The sequence below is a fragment of the Macaca fascicularis genome, chromosome 16 (genome assembly GCF_037993035.2).
Source record: "Macaca fascicularis isolate 582-1 chromosome 16, T2T-MFA8v1.1".
In the NCBI taxonomy this organism is placed as follows: Eukaryota; Metazoa; Chordata; class Mammalia; order Primates; family Cercopithecidae; genus Macaca; species Macaca fascicularis.
The window spans coordinates 59,467,578-59,485,227 of record NC_088390.1 but is presented as its reverse complement, the minus strand read 5'-3'; the positions used below and the strand labels follow the sequence as shown (position 1 = coordinate 59,485,227).

Below are 17,650 nucleotides of genomic sequence, written 5' to 3'. Positions count from 1 at the left end.
CTGGCTAATTTTTGTATTTTTAGTAGAGATGGGGTTTCACTATGTTGGCCAGGCTGGTCTTAAACTCCTGACCTCAAGTGATCCTCCCACCTTGGCTTTCCAAAGTGCTGGGATTACAGGCATCAGCCACCGCACCCACAACATTTTTTCTTTTGTCCAGTGTATTCATTTGGCACACACCAGGCATCTGCCAGGTGTCAGGCACATGGCTGTGGAGTGGACTTACAAACCTGGCCAGTGCAGTGCTCAGAGACCCAGACAGAAATGAGCCCAGTTCCACCAGCCAGTCATCAACTGCTTTCACTCACTGCTATGGACTAAATTGTGTACCTCCCAAACTCACATGTGGAAGCCCTAACCCCAGTTTGGAGGTGGAGCCTTTGGGAGATAATTAGGTTTAGGTGAAGGTGGGACCTTTTGATGGGATTGGTGCCCTTATTAGAAGGGACACCAGAGGGCTTGGGCTCTCTCAGTCACTCGCGCTCTCTTCTCTCTGCCTTGCCTTGTAAGGACACAGTGTGAGAAGGTGGCCATCTACCGTCTACAAGACAAGACAGGCAGGGAACCCTCACCAGAAATGAGCCACACTGGCACCGTGATCTTGGACTTCTAACCTGTAGAGCTCTGAGAAAAATCAATTTCTGTTGTCTGAGGCACCTAGCTATGGCATTTTGTTACAGCGGCCTGAGCTGACTTTATACCCACCCTGCCCTCAAGCTCTGATCTCACAGCCGGGCAGGGTCACCCAGGGCAGGCCTCATCTCCTAACAGGTTCTGTCTCAGAGATAGAGGCTCTGGAGCAGGCGACTTGCTGGTTGTGAGACCTGGGGCAAGTTACAGAAGCACCTCTGGCCTCTGTTTCCTCAACTGCAAAATAAGGACAATTCTGTCTCTAACTCAGGGCATTTGTGAGGATTAAATTCTGAGCACAGTAACACAGCAAATGCTCAATAAATTGTAACTACTCATATTGTTGAATACTTTAAACTTAGGAATCAGCGATGACCAAAGGCATTATTGATGATGACTGGACTGCCACCTTCTGCCAAACAAGCTAATTACCAGCAGGAATACTCTGGAGAAGGCGCTCTTAGCTGGAGTCCCTGGGTAGGCTTTGGGGGTCCATAAACTTGAACTTGCCACAGGATTTGTATAGATAGGTGTCTTTCTGGAGCAAGAGTGCATAACTTCCCTCTTTTCTTTTTTCTTTTTTCTTTTTTTTTTTTTTTTTGAGACAGAGTCTCGCTCTATTGCCCAGGCTGGGAGTGCAATGGTGCAATCTTGGCTCACTGCAACTTCTGCCTCCCCAGTTCAAGCGATTCTCCTGCCTCAGCCTTCCGAGTAGCTGGGATTACAGGCGTGCAACACCACCCCCAGCTAATTTTGTATTTTTAGTAGAGATGGTGTTTCGCCATGTTGGCCGGACTGGTCTCGAATTCCTGACCTCAAGTGATCTCCCCACCCTGGCCTCCCAAAGTGCTGGGATTACAGGCATGAGCCACCATGCTTGGCCTCCTCTGATTCTTGAAGGGGCCTGAAGTAGATGGGGAATCCCTGCATTCCAGTATCTGTTGTCAATGCAAAAATGTTCACGGTCAATTCCCCCTCAGGGTCAGGGTCATGGAGAGGTTTCTTATGGAGCAAGGGTTGGGGTCAAGGAATTTGAGGAACTTGAATAAGGCAGGGCCAGGGAAATCAGACTGAGCCTGGTCAGGAGCTAGACTTCTCCCTGTACAGTAGGATGCTCAGGGGTTATTGCAGGCCGTAAAGAAAGCTAAGCAGTAGGCAAGGGACCACCAGAGAAGACAAAAGTGGTCCCCTTCCCCAAGAACTTGGAATTAAGATGATAAGGAGAGTGGTGTGCAGTGGCTCATGCCTGTAGTCTCAGCACTTTGGGAGGCCGAGGCAGGAGGATCCATTGAAGCCAGGAATTCAAGAACAGCCTGTGCAAAGAAGCAAGACCCCATTTCCACAAAAAATACAAAAAAATTAGGCAGGAGTGGTGGTGTGTGCCTGTAGTCCCAGCTACTAAGGAAGTTGAGGCAGGAGGAGCACTTGAACACAGGAGTTAGAGGCTGCAGTGAGCTGTGTTCGGGCCACTGCATTCCAGCCTGGGTGACAGACCAAGACCTGTCTCAAAAAAAAAAAAAAAAAAGATGATAAGGGAGCCTTCTGAGTACTGAACAGCTCCACTCCACCCGCCATGGAGCTGGGAGACTGCCAGGTGTGCCTGCCCACACTCCTACCCAGGATAGCCTAAACCATCCACACAGGGAGGCAGGATCAGATGTGGCTGTAACTTGGGGCACCGACACCGCCTGGGTGTCCTGGACACAGCCGGGAGAGTCTAGAGACAGGGCTGTCACATCTAGAACAATGGTTTTTGATGAGCTTGGGAGCACCCTAAATCGAATCCTCCCTAGAAACCCAACGATGTGAGACAGAACCAAGAGTGGCTCAGATGGAGGCCGTGGGAGCTTCGATCCCTGCACGCTTGGTCCCCTCATACACCTGTTGGTGGTCATGACCCCATGGTGGCTCCAGGGAACACAGTTTGACCATCACTGACCTGGGTTTTAGAGTCAGGCAAAAGACACAGAGGCTGGCAGTCGTGAGAGTCCAGCACTTGCAGGGTTCGTGCCCACCCGCAGAGCTCACAGCCCGGCGGGAAGCCAGGCCCTGGTGCCAGAGGCAGCCCCTTCCCTACAGCCGGGACAGGAGGCTGCAGGCTCTCAGATGCCTGGTGCCTCCTGCTTCCCTGACTCCGATTCCTGGTCTCCCCAGTAGATGAGACTGAGACCACTGCGGCATACACAACTGAATGTCCCTGTCCTGCAACAGTTATTCCTATCGCTGTACTTAATAGGCCGGCAGCCTGGTCCGTGCCTTCATTTCTTAGAGGCTTGGCCGGCTGGTCTCAGCTCAGGCTCAGGACAGAGCCAGTCCCTGTGCCAGAAAATCAAGAAACACTCAGAGCCTGAGAGCAGAGGATTAGAACTCAGACGCCAGAGCACCACCAAGGAAGGAGGCCACCTAACCAGCTCCCCTCCCTGAGGCCCAAGAATATGCCCAAACTTCTAGTTACTTAAGTTCTGTGAGCCTTGGCTTCCCCATCTGTAAAATGGGGATGGTACAAAGCTCAAGGGTCTTTCGTAAAAATGAAATGAAACTGATGTTTGTGAAAAGTTCTCTGCATACTGGCTGGCACCTAGTAGGTGCTCAGTAAATGTGCACTCCCTCCTCTTTCATCTCACACTAGTGATTGTGATGAACTCACTAGGTCACAGTGAAGTCTCCGAGTCAGTTTACAGTAAAGAAGTACTCTCTGAAAAGCACGTTCTATTGTTCAAGGCCCTATGATTGAGAAGAAGGCCTCCTGCAGGAGTTCCCAGGCTAATGCAGGAGTCAGGCAGGCCCAGACTGGGAAGCAGTAACTGCTAGCGTCTCCGGAGGAAGGAATTTCAAGCCAGGTGGCTTCAAGGAGGCGGTGGCTTGTGAGCTCTGGGGAGGTCAGTGTTGAGACCACTGGAGACAGGGTGGGGTCACAGGAAGCAAATGAGGACATCTTTTGGCCAGAAGGGGCTCAGAAGGGGCTCTCCGGGGAGTATGGAGAAGCCAGGCCCAAAGGGGCGGGGCATGACTGCTGGGCAAAGTGCTGGCTCTTGAGAAGGGGCCGCACCTCCTCAGCCCCTTCAGGAAATGTGCCTTGCTTCATGGGACCTGTCTCAGACTTCCTTCACTCTGCTCAGACTTTCCGTGACACCTTCACGCCTAGCAGAGGTCCTCACCTTCCACTTCGCTGAGGAAAGAGCCATCAGCTGGGGGTGACCCCAACGACCTGCTGCCAACACTGCCTGCTAGTGTGCCCCCTGCCACCTCCCTCTCTTCCTACTACACCCGGGGATGCATCTGCTAGGAGCACAGGCTGCTGCTGCTTCATGGGCTCTGGGTCCAGCTCTTCTTCTCTCTCTCTGTCTCTCTCTCTCACCTGAATCATTCCCATTGGCAAGTAAATATGTGCTTTCATCTTTTTTTGTTTGTTTGTTTTTGAGACAGGGTCTTGCTCTGTTGCCCAGGCTGGAGTGCAGTGGCATGATCATGGCTCATCACTGCAGCCTCAACCTCCTCCTAGGCTGACATGATCCTCCTGCTTCAGCCTCCCAGGTAACTGGGACTACAGGCATGCCCTACCATGCCTGGTTAATTTTTGCATTTTTTGTAGAGTTGAGGTCTCACTATGTTGTCCAGGCTGGTCTCGGACTCCTGGGCTCAAGGGATCCTCCTGCCTCGGCCTCCAAATGTGTTGGGATTACAGGTGTGAGCCACTATGCCTGGCTACTTTCATCGTTTAATGAAAGCTTCCCTCAAGCCACATATTTTCCCATTTTTGTTCTGTAAACATCTCTTCACAGTTGGACTTCTCACAAGAGTGGTCTATGCATGCTCTCTTCCCTCCCTCAGTTTATTAGCTCATTCCATCTGGTTTCCGCCTCCACTGTGCCTCCAAACCTGCCAGACAGATAGTCTATTTGTTCATTAGCTTAGTGTCTGTCTCTCACTAGAAGATAAGCTTCGTGAGGGCAGGAACCTATCTGTTTGGCTCATTATTTATATTTTCAGTACCCAGCACAGTACTGATATAGAGTAGACGTATTAGCCCTATCTTTTTCAAAAGCATTGTCAGGTTTTGGTATCAGGGTAATGCTGGCCTCATAAATGAGTTGGAAAGTGTTTCTTCCTCTTCTATTTTCCTTTCTTTTTTTGAGACGGTGTCTCGCTCTGTCGCCCAGGCTGGAGTGTGGTGGCATGATCTCGGCTCACTGCAACCTCCTCTTCCCAGGTTCGAGCAATTATCGCGCCTCAGCCTCCTGAGTAGCTGGGATTACAGGTGCATGCCACCACGCCCAGCTAATTTTTTTTGTATTTTTAGTAGAGACGGGGTTTTACCATGTTGGCCAGGCTGGTCTTTAACTCTTGATCTCAAGATCCGGCCTCAGCCTCCCAAAGTACTGGGATTACAGGCGTGAACCACGGTGCCCAGGCACCCTCTTTTATCTTCCAAAAGAGATAGTGGAGAATTGGTATTATTTCTTAAATAACTGTTTAAATAATATTTAAATAATTCAATTATTTAAATAACTATTTAAATATATCAATATTTAAAATTATACTATTTTCTATTCAGAATATTTTAAAATTATTAAATTGTTTAAAAATTTTAAAAATTCCTTAAATATTTGGTAGAATTTAACAGTGAAACCATCTGGTCCTGAAGTTTTCATTGTTGGGGAGTTTTAAATTACATATTCAATTTCCTTAGGAGGTATAGGACTATTCAGGTTATCTATTTTTTTCTTAAGTGAGTTTTGGCAGTCTGAATCTTTCAAAGAATTGGTCTATTTCATCTAAGTTATTCAATTTATGGGCAACTTTATGCCCATAAATTCAATAATGTAGAGGTCTGTAGCCGGGCGTGGTGGCTCACGCCTGTAATCCCAGCACTTCAGGAGGCCGAGGCGGGCAGATCATGAGGTCAGGAGATCGAGACCATCTTGGCTAACCTGGTGAAATCCCGTCTCTACTAAAAATACAAAAAATTAGCCGGACATGATGGTGCGCGCCTGTAGTCCCAGCTACTCGGGAGGCTGAGGCAGGAGAATGGTGTGAACCAGGGAGGTGGAGCTTGCAGTGAGCCAAGATGGTGCCACTACACTCCAGCCTGGGTGACAGAGCGAGACTCCATCTCAAAAAAAAATAAATAACTTAGGGGTCTGTAGTGATGTCCCTCTTTCATTCCTGATATTGATAATCTGTGCCATCTTTCTTTTTATTCTGTCAGTCTGGCTAGAGGTTTATCGATTTCATTTTTTTTCAAAGAACCAGCTTTTGGTTTCATTGCTTTTTTCCAACTGTTTTCAATGTCATGGATTTCTGCTCCTCTCTTTATTTCCTTCTGCTTGCTTTAGGCTCTCCAAAGACCTTAAAGGATATCTGTTTTATTTATTATAGCACCCCACAGATTTACTGATATCCCCATTTTACAGATGAGGAAGCTGAGGATCAGAAAGTGGTTAAGTAACTTGCCCAGTGTCCCAAACTACTAAATGGTGGAGCCAGAACTCAAACCCAGGACTGTCTGACTCCAGAGTCTGTGCTTCTAACCACTGAGCCACATTGCCTCCTAGGCACGTAACTCCCAGGCCAGGTCCTTCTACTACAGCAGATGCCTCACCAAACACTGCCAAGGTAAGCAGCTTGGCACTCAGTACCTCCCGCCTTCCCTCCCAGGGACCATCAACTTTCCCCATGGTCCAATTGCCATTCCATCAATTCCCTTGAACAAAAACCAAAGTGGGCTGGCTTGTACAGGGATCAAGCCTTCAGAATTGCCTTCACACGTACCTTGGACTTGGCTGAACTACAGGTGGTAGAATCTGTTGGTGAAAGACAGAAAAAAAAATGAAAGTTGCATCAGGGAAAAAGAAAGCTGAGTCTTATGCACACAATTCCCTCTCCTCAAAGGCTTCAGAAACCAGGGAATTCTGAAACATAAGATCTCCCCAGGCCCTAGGAGTATGGTGGACCTCTGATGTCATTTTCTATGGGAGAGGGATGGAGCAGAAAATGTTAATTGCCACTTCCTCTAGAGGCAGGAAGTGACATCAGGCTGCCAGCCACTGGCCCCTCATTTACTGATGGCTAAGGGCAAGGGGGCATTGTCTTTGAGCCTGGTTCCTCTTCCCTTCCCCTCCCGTCCCTGTTACTCTGAAGCACTGGAGAGAAAATGCCAAATATCAGATGCAGTCCATGGAAACCACCACAGTGAAACACAGCAAATCACAGGTGCTCTGGAGAAATGGAGACCACACAGTGCACGGAGAGGTGGGTGCCCTACATCCACCCCCAAGCACATGAGAAAGAAGAGGGACCACGTGAATAATGGATAAAAGGGCAGAAATGAAGTGGGTGGGATGCAGGAGGTGGAGTGGGCTGGTGATTAGGGCCTTGATAGGTTCCACCTCCGGACCTGGGGTCACCCTGCCCTCATGGGCAGGGTCCCCAGTTACAACCAGAGTTACGAAGCAGACTAAAAGCATGGTTTCTATGGGACTTGGGTCCCACTCCCTTAATATCACTGGGGTGGAGAAGGAACCAGAAACATGTCCTGGCAGGTCCTCTCCAAGGCTAGAGAGGGAGCAGACTGGTCCAAGGGCCTCCCGGGGTCCCACAGGGTAGTGGGCAGGTGCGGTTAATCCACACTCTCTGGCAGGCAAGTTAGACGCCCCCTCTCCAGACCCCTCCCCCTGCACAAGGTGAGAAAAGCAAGATGGAGGACCACACACGACACACAGGGCACGGGGGGTGGCGGGTGATTAGAAGAGACACAGGGCCCCTCTCTGCCGTCCCGTCCCCATGTCTCCTGCCCCCTCCTGAGCCTGCCCCTGGTGACTAGGGAGCTCCTGTGTGCCTCTGTCAGTGACAACAGAAATGCTAAAACTAAAGGGAGGGACAACCATGGCAGGGGGAGGAGTCAGTGGCTGCAGCCACAAAGGGAGTGGCCCTCATCTGTCTCTGAGGACGTAAATCATCTGTTCTCTGCCACGAGAGGGCCGCAGGCCTTGCAAACATGACTTAGGGCCCCGGTTTCTTAAGCAGGAAGAGGCGGCCCATTGGGGTGACTGAGGCAGGAGTTACAGATAAAGAGAAGCTTCTGGGCGTGGCATCGCTGGTCTCCAGAGAGCCTGGGTCCCCAACCCGGATGACCAGCAGTGGTGACACTTGGCACAGAGAGGCCGCAGCGTCTGTGGCACTGCAGGAGGGCAGCAATCCGATGCCCAGGCGTCCAGGCAACGGGGAGGGCCCTGGGCCCAGTGAGTGCCTCCTTCCTCCTGAGAAGGCGCTTTAGGATGGGAGGGGCGTGGACTGCTGGGGTAAGTTGATAACAAGCAGGGGTAACTGGCATGTCAGCGTGGGCTCCTCACAGCCTGGGACATTCTGCCTGCCTCTGTGCCCACCCAGCCTTCTTATAATCACCCGCCACTGTTAGTGACCGAGGCCGCAACACCGCACTGTACCCTTTAAATCTCCAACAGGTCCGCTGGAGGAGGGGACGGGGAGGAGAAGAGGAAGGGGTGGGAGGAGAGCACGGGGAGAGGAGGAGGGAGAGGCGGGGGTGCGAGGAGAAAAGGAAGAAAAATTAAAAAGAGGAACATGCCCAGAAGGACACAGCCAGCCCGTGAGAAATTAAAGGCTGAGGAAAGAAACCAGTGAGAGAGGGTGAACAAAGCTCCGACCCTGCCCGGGGCGGGGCAGCTGCGCAGACAGGAGGCGGGCACGGGGCGAGCTGGACTTCCCCAGGGAGGGAGAAGGCCCCCAACAGCTCCATCTCCATGGTGGCTGGCGGGGCGGGGGGGCCGCTGGGGTGGCGCAGGGAAGCTGGGCATCTGGCCAGGCATCTGGGGCCCGCAGGAATGTAGTGTCCACCCTCCCACCTCCCCACTCCCAGGCCCCTGCGCTCACCTGACCCCGGGTCGCCAGGGGGCACTGTCCTGCCAATGTTGGGCAGGAGGTACTCAATGTTGGGCACTGCCTGAGGCTCCTTGTCGCCCACAGGGGTCTGCGAACAGGAGGAGGGGTCAGCTGGCATGCCCTCGGATGCTGCGCTGCCGACCCCCCAGAGGGGGGTGTCCTGATGACGGAGCCCGTGTCTCCTCCATCAGACTGGGCTCACTGGGGCAGGGACCGTCTCCCTCATCAGCCGAGGATGATTCCTATATGTCCCCTATTAGATAGTTCTGCACCTTCCTCAATACCTCGGAACCATGAAGGCCAGAGTGGCCCCTTCAGCTGGGGGCAGGAGCTGTGTCTCCCACACCAGACTAGAACTCCTCCAACCTATGTCCTTCCCAGTAGCCTGGAGGGCGGAACTGACTTTATTCCTGAACTGGGTTCCCTCTGAGCAAGGTCTGCATCTCCCCCAGTTAGACTGGGGACTCCTGAAGGCAAGCTTTGTGCCTCTCTATCAGACTACGGGCTCCTGAGGAGTGGGTCTGTGTTTGCTCCATCAGACTGGGGAAGCCTCAAGGACAGGCACCTTTCCCAGCTTAAGTCTCACTGCCCACCCCACCCCCAAGGACTGGGGCTTACCCCAGACCAGCCCCCATACCAGCCTGGCCCGCATCACTTACTCTCTCTCCCTTGTCCTCTTCGTCACTGAAGAACCAGTCTGACTGCAGAGAAGACAAAAGGAAGGGATGAAATCAGCGTGGGAAAGAAGAGTCTCCTCCACCTGCTCCTTCCAGAGGACCCGCTCAGGCGGCAAGGGGCGCCTCTCTCTCCACAAACCCCAGGCTGGCGGGGCTGCAAAAGTGGGCTCAGAGGGAGCTTGACGGACCCTAAAACCTGACTCCACAGACTGTAAAAAACCCTAGGGGAGAGAAAAGGTGGGACCCCAGTGTGGGAGGAAACACGGCCGGGAGTGGGAAGGGCGACCTCAGACCGGAGATAGGCTCAGGGAGAGCTTCACTTTTACTTTTCTCTGAACACTGTCCTGGGCACACCCCTGTGGTACACTCCTCACAGCGAGCCAGGGGGCAGGGAGGCACCGGTGCTCTTAGTGTTGGCCAGGTCCATGGCTGTAACAGCCAAGCATGCCCCATGCCACCTGCCACCCATGGGTGCCACACTGACAACAGTGGTGTCACATACCCAGCCCAGAAAAGGAAAATGCTAGGAGAAAGGTGCTGGAGTTTTCCTGAGGGGCAGGAGGCGAGAGCTTTCTCATAAAGGCCAAACAAGAGAGAAAATAAAGATCCCCACACTTTAATATATTTTGTAAAATTTGAGAATCTTGAAGATAAAATTCTAAGTTTTCTGGAAAAAAAAAAAAGCCAGATTGCTTATAAATGAACACGTATCACAGGTACTTGGAACTTTCAGCAGCAAGACACAAGAAGACAAGAAAGTAAGTTTCGATGTGTTGAAGGAACCTAGAATTTTATACCCTGCTAAATTCTCATTTAAATTTGAGTCTAAAATAAAGCTATTCTTTTTTTGTTTTTGTTTTTTAACAGAATCTCACTCTGCAACCCAGGCTGGAGTGCAGTGGTCAATCTTGGTTCACTGCAACCTCTGCCTCCTGTGTTCAAGCGATCCTCTGGCTTCAGCCTCCTGAGGAGCTGGGATTACAGGTACACGCCACCACACCTGGATAATTTTTGTATTTTTAGTAGAGATGGGGTTTCATCATGTTGGCCAGGCTGGTCTCAACTCCTGACCTCAAATGACCCGCCCACCTCCACCTCCCAAAGTGCTGGGATTACAGGCGTACCACAGATTGTTTTAATCACCACTTAAGTGAACCTCCTGCTTTCTGGAGCCACCGCACCTGGCCTTGAAATAAAGGTATCCTGAGACATCAGGAAGTTTACTACACAAAGACTCTCTTAACTGAATACTTGAGCAAGTAAAGAGATGAACTTCGGCAAGCCCCAAGAAATAACTAAGACACTTTTGGCTTTTACTTTATTTATTTGTTTACTTTTGAGACAGGGTCTCTCGCTGTTATCCAGGCTGGAATGGTGTGACATGATCCTAGCTCACTGTACCCTTGAACTCCTGGGCTCAAGAGATTCTCCCACCTCAGCCTCCTGAATAGCTGGGACTACAGGCATGTGCCACCTTGCACAGCTAATTAAAAAAAAAAAAAAATTGTAGATTTTGTGATTACAAGCGTGAGCCACTACACCCCACCACTTTTGGCTTTTAGATGTGGTGGAAGGAAGACACAGAAACTGATAAGCATTAGAAATTGACAGTGACAGGCTGGGTGCAGTGACTCACGCCTGTAATCCCAGCACTTTGGGAGGCCGAGGCGGGCAGATCACCTGAAGTCAGGAGTTTGAGACCAGCCTGGCCAACATGGTGAAACCCCATCACTACTAAAAATACAAAAAGTAGCCGGGCATGGTTGTGCGCCCCTGTAATACCAGCTACTCAGGAGGGTGAGGCGGGGTAATCGCTTGAACCAGGGAGGCAGAGGTTGCAGTGAGCTGAGGTTGCACCACTGCACTCCAGGCTGGGCAACAAGAGTGAAACTCCATCTCAAAAATAAAAAATTAAGATAATTACCCTTTACCCGCCTCAACACCTATGCAAGAACAAGAATAGGCAATTTACAATCTCATTTATGTAGACTTAAAACACACAAAGAATATTATATACATTAAGGATAGCCATGCATTTACAATAAGTGGAAGGCGTCCTGGAAGGACACATACTAGCCTATTAAAAGTGGGCACCGGCCGGGCATGGTGGCTCACGCCTGTAATCCCAGCACTTTGGGAGGCCGAGGCCGGCGGATCACGAGGTCAGGAGATCAAGACCATCCTGGCTAACACAATGAAACCCTGTCTCTACTAAAAATACAAAAAATTAGCCGGGCATGGTGGCAGGCGCCTGTAGTCCCAGCTACTCAGGCGGCTGAGGCAGGAGAATGGCGTGAATCCGGGAGGCGGAGCTTGCAGTGAGCCGAGATGGCGCCACCGCACTCCAGCCTGGGCAACAGAGTGAGACTCCGTCTCAAAAAAAAAAAAAAAACAAAGAGTGGGCACCTGGGGGAGGGGAGAGCAGAGGGGAAACAAGGGGACTTGCCTGAGCATGCGCCATGAGCCTCGGTTATTATCGCTTAGATCTGACATGTGATTAACTAAAACAGCACAGGAAGGCCAGAAGGGAAACAAGAAAGAAATACAAGAGAAGACAGCGAAGGAAGATAAGAAAAATGCAAGCTCTGGCAGGGCGCAGTGGCTCACACCTGTAGTCCCAGCACTTTGGGAGGCTGAGGCAGGTGCATCAGCTGAGGTCAGGAGTTCAAGACCAGCCTGGCCAACATGGTGAAACCCCAGCTCTACTAAAAATACAAAAATTAGCCCGGTGTGGTGGCGTGCGCCTGTAATCCCAGCTACTTGGGGGTGCTGAGGTGGGAGGATCACTTGAGCCCAGGAGCCAGAGGCTGCAGTGAGTGGAGACTGCGCCGTTGCACTCTAGCCTGAGCGACAGAGTGAGGCTCTGTCTCAAAAAAAAAAAAAAAAGGAAAAGAAAAAGAAAAATGGAAGCTCTGGAGTCAGTCGTCTTGGTTCAAGTTCACCTTAGCCAAGTGACTTTCCCTCTGTAAGTCTATTTACTTATCTCTAAAACGGGCATGATGTGAGCACCTCCTTCTAGGCCTGAGGAGGACTGAGATGAAATACTGTATGGAAAACACTGAGTGTAGCACATTGTTAATGTATAATAGATGTGAGCTACCGTTATTCAAAAGTGCAGCTTCCAGAGACAGGCTGACCAGCGGGAGCCTGAGGATCGGCCCAAAGAAGCCAGCCTTTAACTCGCGTTTGAAGATGCCCAGAAGTACTCTGCAAACCACGGCGTCTACAGGAAGCGCCCGGGTGGCCACGGCTCTCAAGAGGAATCCACACTAGTTCCTGCCACCCTGCTTCTGCACATGCTGTTCTTTCCGCCTGGGATACCCTTTCTCCCTGCTCTGCCTGGCTAAGTTCTCATCATGGTGCTCTAAGACAGTTCAAGAACTCCCTGACTACGACCCCAGCCCCGCACCCAGGGCCAGGGTGGGTCCTTCTCTGGGGCTTCCTTGGGCATAGCCCAGAGCACAAAGAGACGCAGCTTTTACTGGTAATATTCCTTCTGAGCAGGCTCCCATTCATCCCATTCCTTCTGAGCAGGCTCCCATTCATCTCCGTGTTCCCAGCATGGGGATCTGTCTCTGGTGTGGAATAATGACCACGACGAAGAGGATGACAGTCAATTCTCACACAACACTTAGGACCTACCAGGCGCCGCGGCGAGTGCTTTAGCAGACATTCACAACGACGTGAAGTAAACAAACTGTCATCTCTACCTTACAGATGTGGAGACTGAAGCACAGCAGGTAAGGAACTTGTCCAAGGCCACACAGCACATAGGAGCAGGCTGGCCCCAGAGCCACCGCCATCAATCCCCCCACCCCAGGGGGCATTTGGCAATGTCTGGAGACACTTTTAATTGTGACAACTAGGGTGACATTCCCAGCATCTAGCAGGTAGAAGCCAGCGATGCTGCTCAATGTTCTATAACACACAGAACAGCCTCCCACAATAAAGACTTATCTGGACCTCAGAGGTTACTAGTGCTGAGGCTGAGAAACATTAGGTATCGCTGCCTTTGCTGAGTGAGTCCCTGAGCAAATGCCCTGGGCTGATCTTTGTTTGGGTTCCACTGGACTTCGTAAACACAGGCAGGGGCTGCTGGCAACTTACCCGCTGTGAGGTCGGACACCGGGGTTTGCTCTCCTCTCTGCTCTGCCACTATCTTCCTGTGTGGCCCTGGGCAAGTTGCTGTTCCTCTTTACCCCCCGGTTGCCACCCTCTTTCCGACCTGAAGACTGGTCTGGGTGCCCCAAGTGACAGCAGCACTGCCCTGGCTATGGAGCCTCCAGGCTAGACAGAGGCGGCACACGTGGGTGCGCAGGCTTTCAGGGCTTGCAGAGTGGGTGGCTCATTCCCTCGATAATCATCCAGGGCTCATTACGTTCAAATGCCAAGGAGGCAGCGAAGGGAAGACCACCAGCTCAGTTAGTTCTCGGGAATGAATCTCTGAGTAGAAAAGCCCAGCCTGGCCGGGCGCGGCGGCTCACATCTATAATCCCAGCACTTTGGAAGGCCGAGATGGGAGGACCGCTTGAGTCCAGGAGTTCAAGACCAGCCCTGGCAACATAATAAGACCTCATCTCTACAAAAAAAATACAAAAATTAGCCAGGTGGTGTGGTGGTGCGCATCTCTACTCCCAGCTATCAGGAGGCTGAGACGGTAGGATCGCCTGAGCCTGGAAGTGGGCCATATTTGCGCCACTGCACTCCAGCATGGGCGACAGAGTGAGACTCTGTCAAAAAACAAACAAACAAACAAAAAAAAAAAAACAGAAAGAGAAAAGAGAGAAAGAGAGAAAGAGGAAGAAAAGCCCAGCCTGACATAACCTCAATTAGCAATTTACTCATTCATTTATTTACTCTACAAACACTGAGTGTCCACTGTGTGCCAGGCACTAGCGTCAGTGCTAAATGAGACAAACTCCACCTTCTCCACCCTGCCCAGAGCAGAGACTCCCATCTTGGGGCTTTGGCCTCCTTCCTCCCTGAAGGCTGTAGTTCCTGACACCTCAGCTGACCTCAGGCCTCAGACTTCCAGGAGCACAGGGCCAGACACCCACTCTTCACTGCTGCTGCCCCCAAAACACACCCTCACAGGAGGTTCCAGGGCTCCCTGGTGCCCTGGAGAGCTAAGCTTTCCCAAGTCCTCATCAGGAATCCTGATACTATGGGGCGGCCCTGGCCTCCCAGACAGCTCTGGAGTGGTGTTCCCAGTGTCCGGATGCAGAAGGCTGGGATCCTCCCTCCCGTGGCTCGGAGCCCTGAGCATGCAGTGAAGGAGGGAGATGGGCAGGCAAGACTGTTAGCATGGCTCAGCTGCACACCGCCTCATCTCCTGCCCCTGGCCCCTTCCCTCCCTCCCAGGCCAGCTCAAGGAGGGACCCGGGAGTCTGCCCTTTGGGTTGATGGGGAGAGGAAAGCACAGGCTTTGGTAAGACAGACCTGGCTTGAAATCTTGGGCTGCCACTTATTAGCTGTGTGACCATGAGCAAGTCGCTTTGCCTCTCTGAGCCTGTTTCCTCCTCTGTAAAATGAGGGTAATAGGGCCCAGCTTTCCTTCCCTAAAGTGTCTAGGGGACTTGGGGCTAAGGCTTCCCTTCCTCTGACCAGCTGCCAGTCTTATTTCCCCTGGCAGGAGGGGCTCTGTTCCCATCCTTTGTGGACTGTAACAAGAATTGGAAATGGAAAATCTATATGATTCATAATAACATCCACGTGTGCCCCAGAAGGCGGCAGTACTGCCTTAGGGGTGGGCTCTGGAAGACCAAGGCCTCCTGCGCCCTCTGCTGGCCACTCTGGGTTCTCCTCCGCCCATGCCCAGTAACAAGAACCTACAGGAACAGGGTTGTTGGCATCCAGGAAGTCATGAGAAGGGAAGTGGCCAGCCTAGGACATGCCAAGCACTGGTGCAGGATCCCGCCTCAGGCCGAGGCCCTGTGCCCTATCCCATCCACCCCTCGTTACCATGGACATCACCACTATCTCCCCGAAACCTCAGTGGGGCCAGCAGGGAAAGTCACTAGAGCCAGGGCCTCCTGATGTCAGGTGAGACCTTGGCTCCCGTCTGTTCGTGTCTGCCAGGACGCCTCTGCAGGGGCCACCTTCTGAAGCTGCCCCTTCCGCCCTCCATCAACAGCACCTTCCCTGCCCTTCCTCCTCCTCTGCCTCTCCCAGGCATCTTGGATGCTCGGGGGCCTCTTGACTCTCCGGCTGGGGACCCAACGTCCCAGGGCAGCAGGGATTCCAGGATCCACTCCTGTCTTGCCTTGAAATGCAGCCCATGACTTTGGAGGAGTATATACCACCCTAGCAGCATGGTCTAAAGCTGCCAAGCCCTTCCTGGGGCTCGAGCAAGAGTGAGGGGCTGAGCAAGAGCGAGGGGTTCAGAGGAACACGGCCTGGGCCCCAGGGGCTGCCGGGCGACCCTCAGAACAGGGGCTTACGTGCTGGATCAGTGTCTCCACGATCTTGTAGCGGTCAGGCATGTGAGTCACCATGTCTGTCATGTTGTCCTCGGAGGTCCTCACCAGTGTCGGCCCAAAGACCAGGGCCAGGTTCCGGGGTTCCATCTGGGCAGCAGGGAAAGCAGGTCATGGTCAACATCCTGAACTCAGTCTTCCCTCACTCTGGGCCCCTGAGGCCTCTGTCCCCAACTACATCTTCACCAGTCCCCAGCTTAGAGGGTGGACACCCCCTTGTATGGGCATGGAGATGCTTGATGAGTAGAGCACAGGCCAGATTTCAGCCCCATTCATTCCCAGGCCCAGCAGCCATGAGCAGTGCTCAACCTGCACACCTATACAGGGCACCCCTGAGTGGTCAGTGCCAGCAGTGGGAGACCCTGCAGCAGGAAACATGTTGGAGGTCCCAGGGGTTATTTTAGGCCTGGGGAAAAAATCCAATCACTTCCAGGTGCCTGTAATCCCAGCTACTTGGGAAACTGAGGCAGGAGAATCGCTTGAACCCGGGAGGCGAGGGATGCCATGAGCGGAGATTGCGCCACGGCACTCCAGCCTGAGCGGCAGAGGGAGACTTCATCTCCAAACAAAAAATAATCCTATCACTCTGGAGCCTCATTTTCGCCACTGCAGAACCAGAAGGCATAAGAGGTTTGATGAGGCAAATGCAATGCAAGGGACTTGAGCTAAGTCAGAGGATGTCAGTGCATCGGATATGGGGGCCAGGGTTCCCTGCCTCTGGAAAGCTCTCAGAAACTCAGGAGATGGCTCTCTGGGGGAAAGCACTGGCCAGTATGTAGGAGCAGGGTGGGGATGGAGCAGTCATAGGAAGAGGGCGTGCCTAGAGGGGCCTGAGTTATTGGACCTGCAGGAGCTCAGCGCGTGCTCAGGGTCCCCACACAGTAAGTCCTGTGCTTGCCTCCCCTAGACTCCATGCAGGACCCCTACCCACCTTGTTTTTCTCAGAGTGGTCAGCGATGGTCTTGAGATGGCCCACAAGGAATTTGAGCGTTTCATAGTAGTGTCCTGGGAGATCCCGGATCTGAGTAGGAGAGAAGAGGGGCATGGGGACAGGCTATGAGGGCCTCCCCCTGTCCCCCGTCACCACCATGCCCCAAAGAGTTCCTACTACCATGCTTCAGGGAGTCTGGGATCTACCCTCTAACCCCCCGTTCTCTTGTATGGATGGGGAAACTGAGGTCCGGAGTGGAGCAGGGCTTCTCCAAGACCACAGGGGTCGTAGGCAGCACCGGACTCCCCACCTCCTGGGAGAGACGTGCTCGGGCAGCCACCCCACCTCATGCCTGGCAGCACCTCTCTCTCCTTACTAGCTTCCGCAGTGTCCTCATCCGCTCCCGCGCGTCCTCAATGCGGTTGGCCTCGATGAAGTCGTTGTATTTGTCTAGAACACAGCGGAGACTCTTTAGAGAGGTGGTGGCAGCGCCTTCCCCTGTTCTCCGGGCCAAGGGCCCTGCTGGAAGGGCTGTGTTTTGAACTCCAGTTGGGGGCTCCACAGCCTCTTGCATATGTGAATACACCCACCACAGCTGTACCCACCACAGCTGCACTTGGGTGTGCATCTGACCTGGGGAGGCCCAGGTGTGTTCATTTGGGAGGCGATACGATCTGAGCTGCATGCTGACCCCAGAAAAGGGGTCCCTGCCCCCATCGCCAGGACATGGACACCAAGGTATAGCAGGTCAGAAGAGAAGGACACCTGGAGAGGAGGAGGGGCTTCAGACAGCCTCCACCAAGGATTCCCCCAACTCCCTTCAGAACAAGTCCACGGGGACCTTTGAAAACTGGAAGATGATAAGCCTGTTCTGAAATTCATCTGGATGAGCTAATGCACAAAGAAAGCCAGGAATCGTTTTTAAAGAAAGAGTAGTGTGGGAGGATCTGCCCCACCAGAGACTGAAACATCCCGAACGGATGGCACAGCGGAAGCCGGCTGGCACAGCAGAAAAGGCAGAGCAATGTTAAGGCTAG

The 17,650-nt window shown here is 52.4% G+C and overlaps 1 protein-coding gene across 15 annotated transcripts in view; it reads right to left on the bottom strand.

The window, feature by feature from the left end:
* Nucleotides 1-17,650, bottom strand: part of ARHGAP23 (Rho GTPase activating protein 23) — a 95,618-nt gene that overhangs the window by 5,283 nt on the left and 72,685 nt on the right. For 12 of the 15 annotated variants that reach the window (XM_065531443.2, XM_074019441.1, XM_045374900.3 and 9 more), the window contains 6 exons: nucleotides 16,990-17,063; nucleotides 16,614-16,703; nucleotides 15,647-15,772; nucleotides 9,189-9,230; nucleotides 8,521-8,617; nucleotides 6,403-6,434 (listed from right to left, as the gene is read on the bottom strand). In XM_065531443.2, coding sequence (XP_065387515.1) covers nucleotides 6,403-6,434; nucleotides 8,521-8,617; nucleotides 9,189-9,230; nucleotides 15,647-15,772; nucleotides 16,614-16,703; nucleotides 16,990-17,063 — 461 coding nt within the window. Of the gene's footprint in view, nucleotides 1-6,402; nucleotides 6,435-8,075; nucleotides 8,099-8,520; nucleotides 8,618-9,188; nucleotides 9,231-15,646; nucleotides 15,773-16,613; nucleotides 16,704-16,989; nucleotides 17,064-17,650 lie in introns of all 15 variants that reach the window. The other 3 variants (XM_065531449.2, XM_074019445.1, XM_065531448.2) reach the window with 2 other exon arrangements.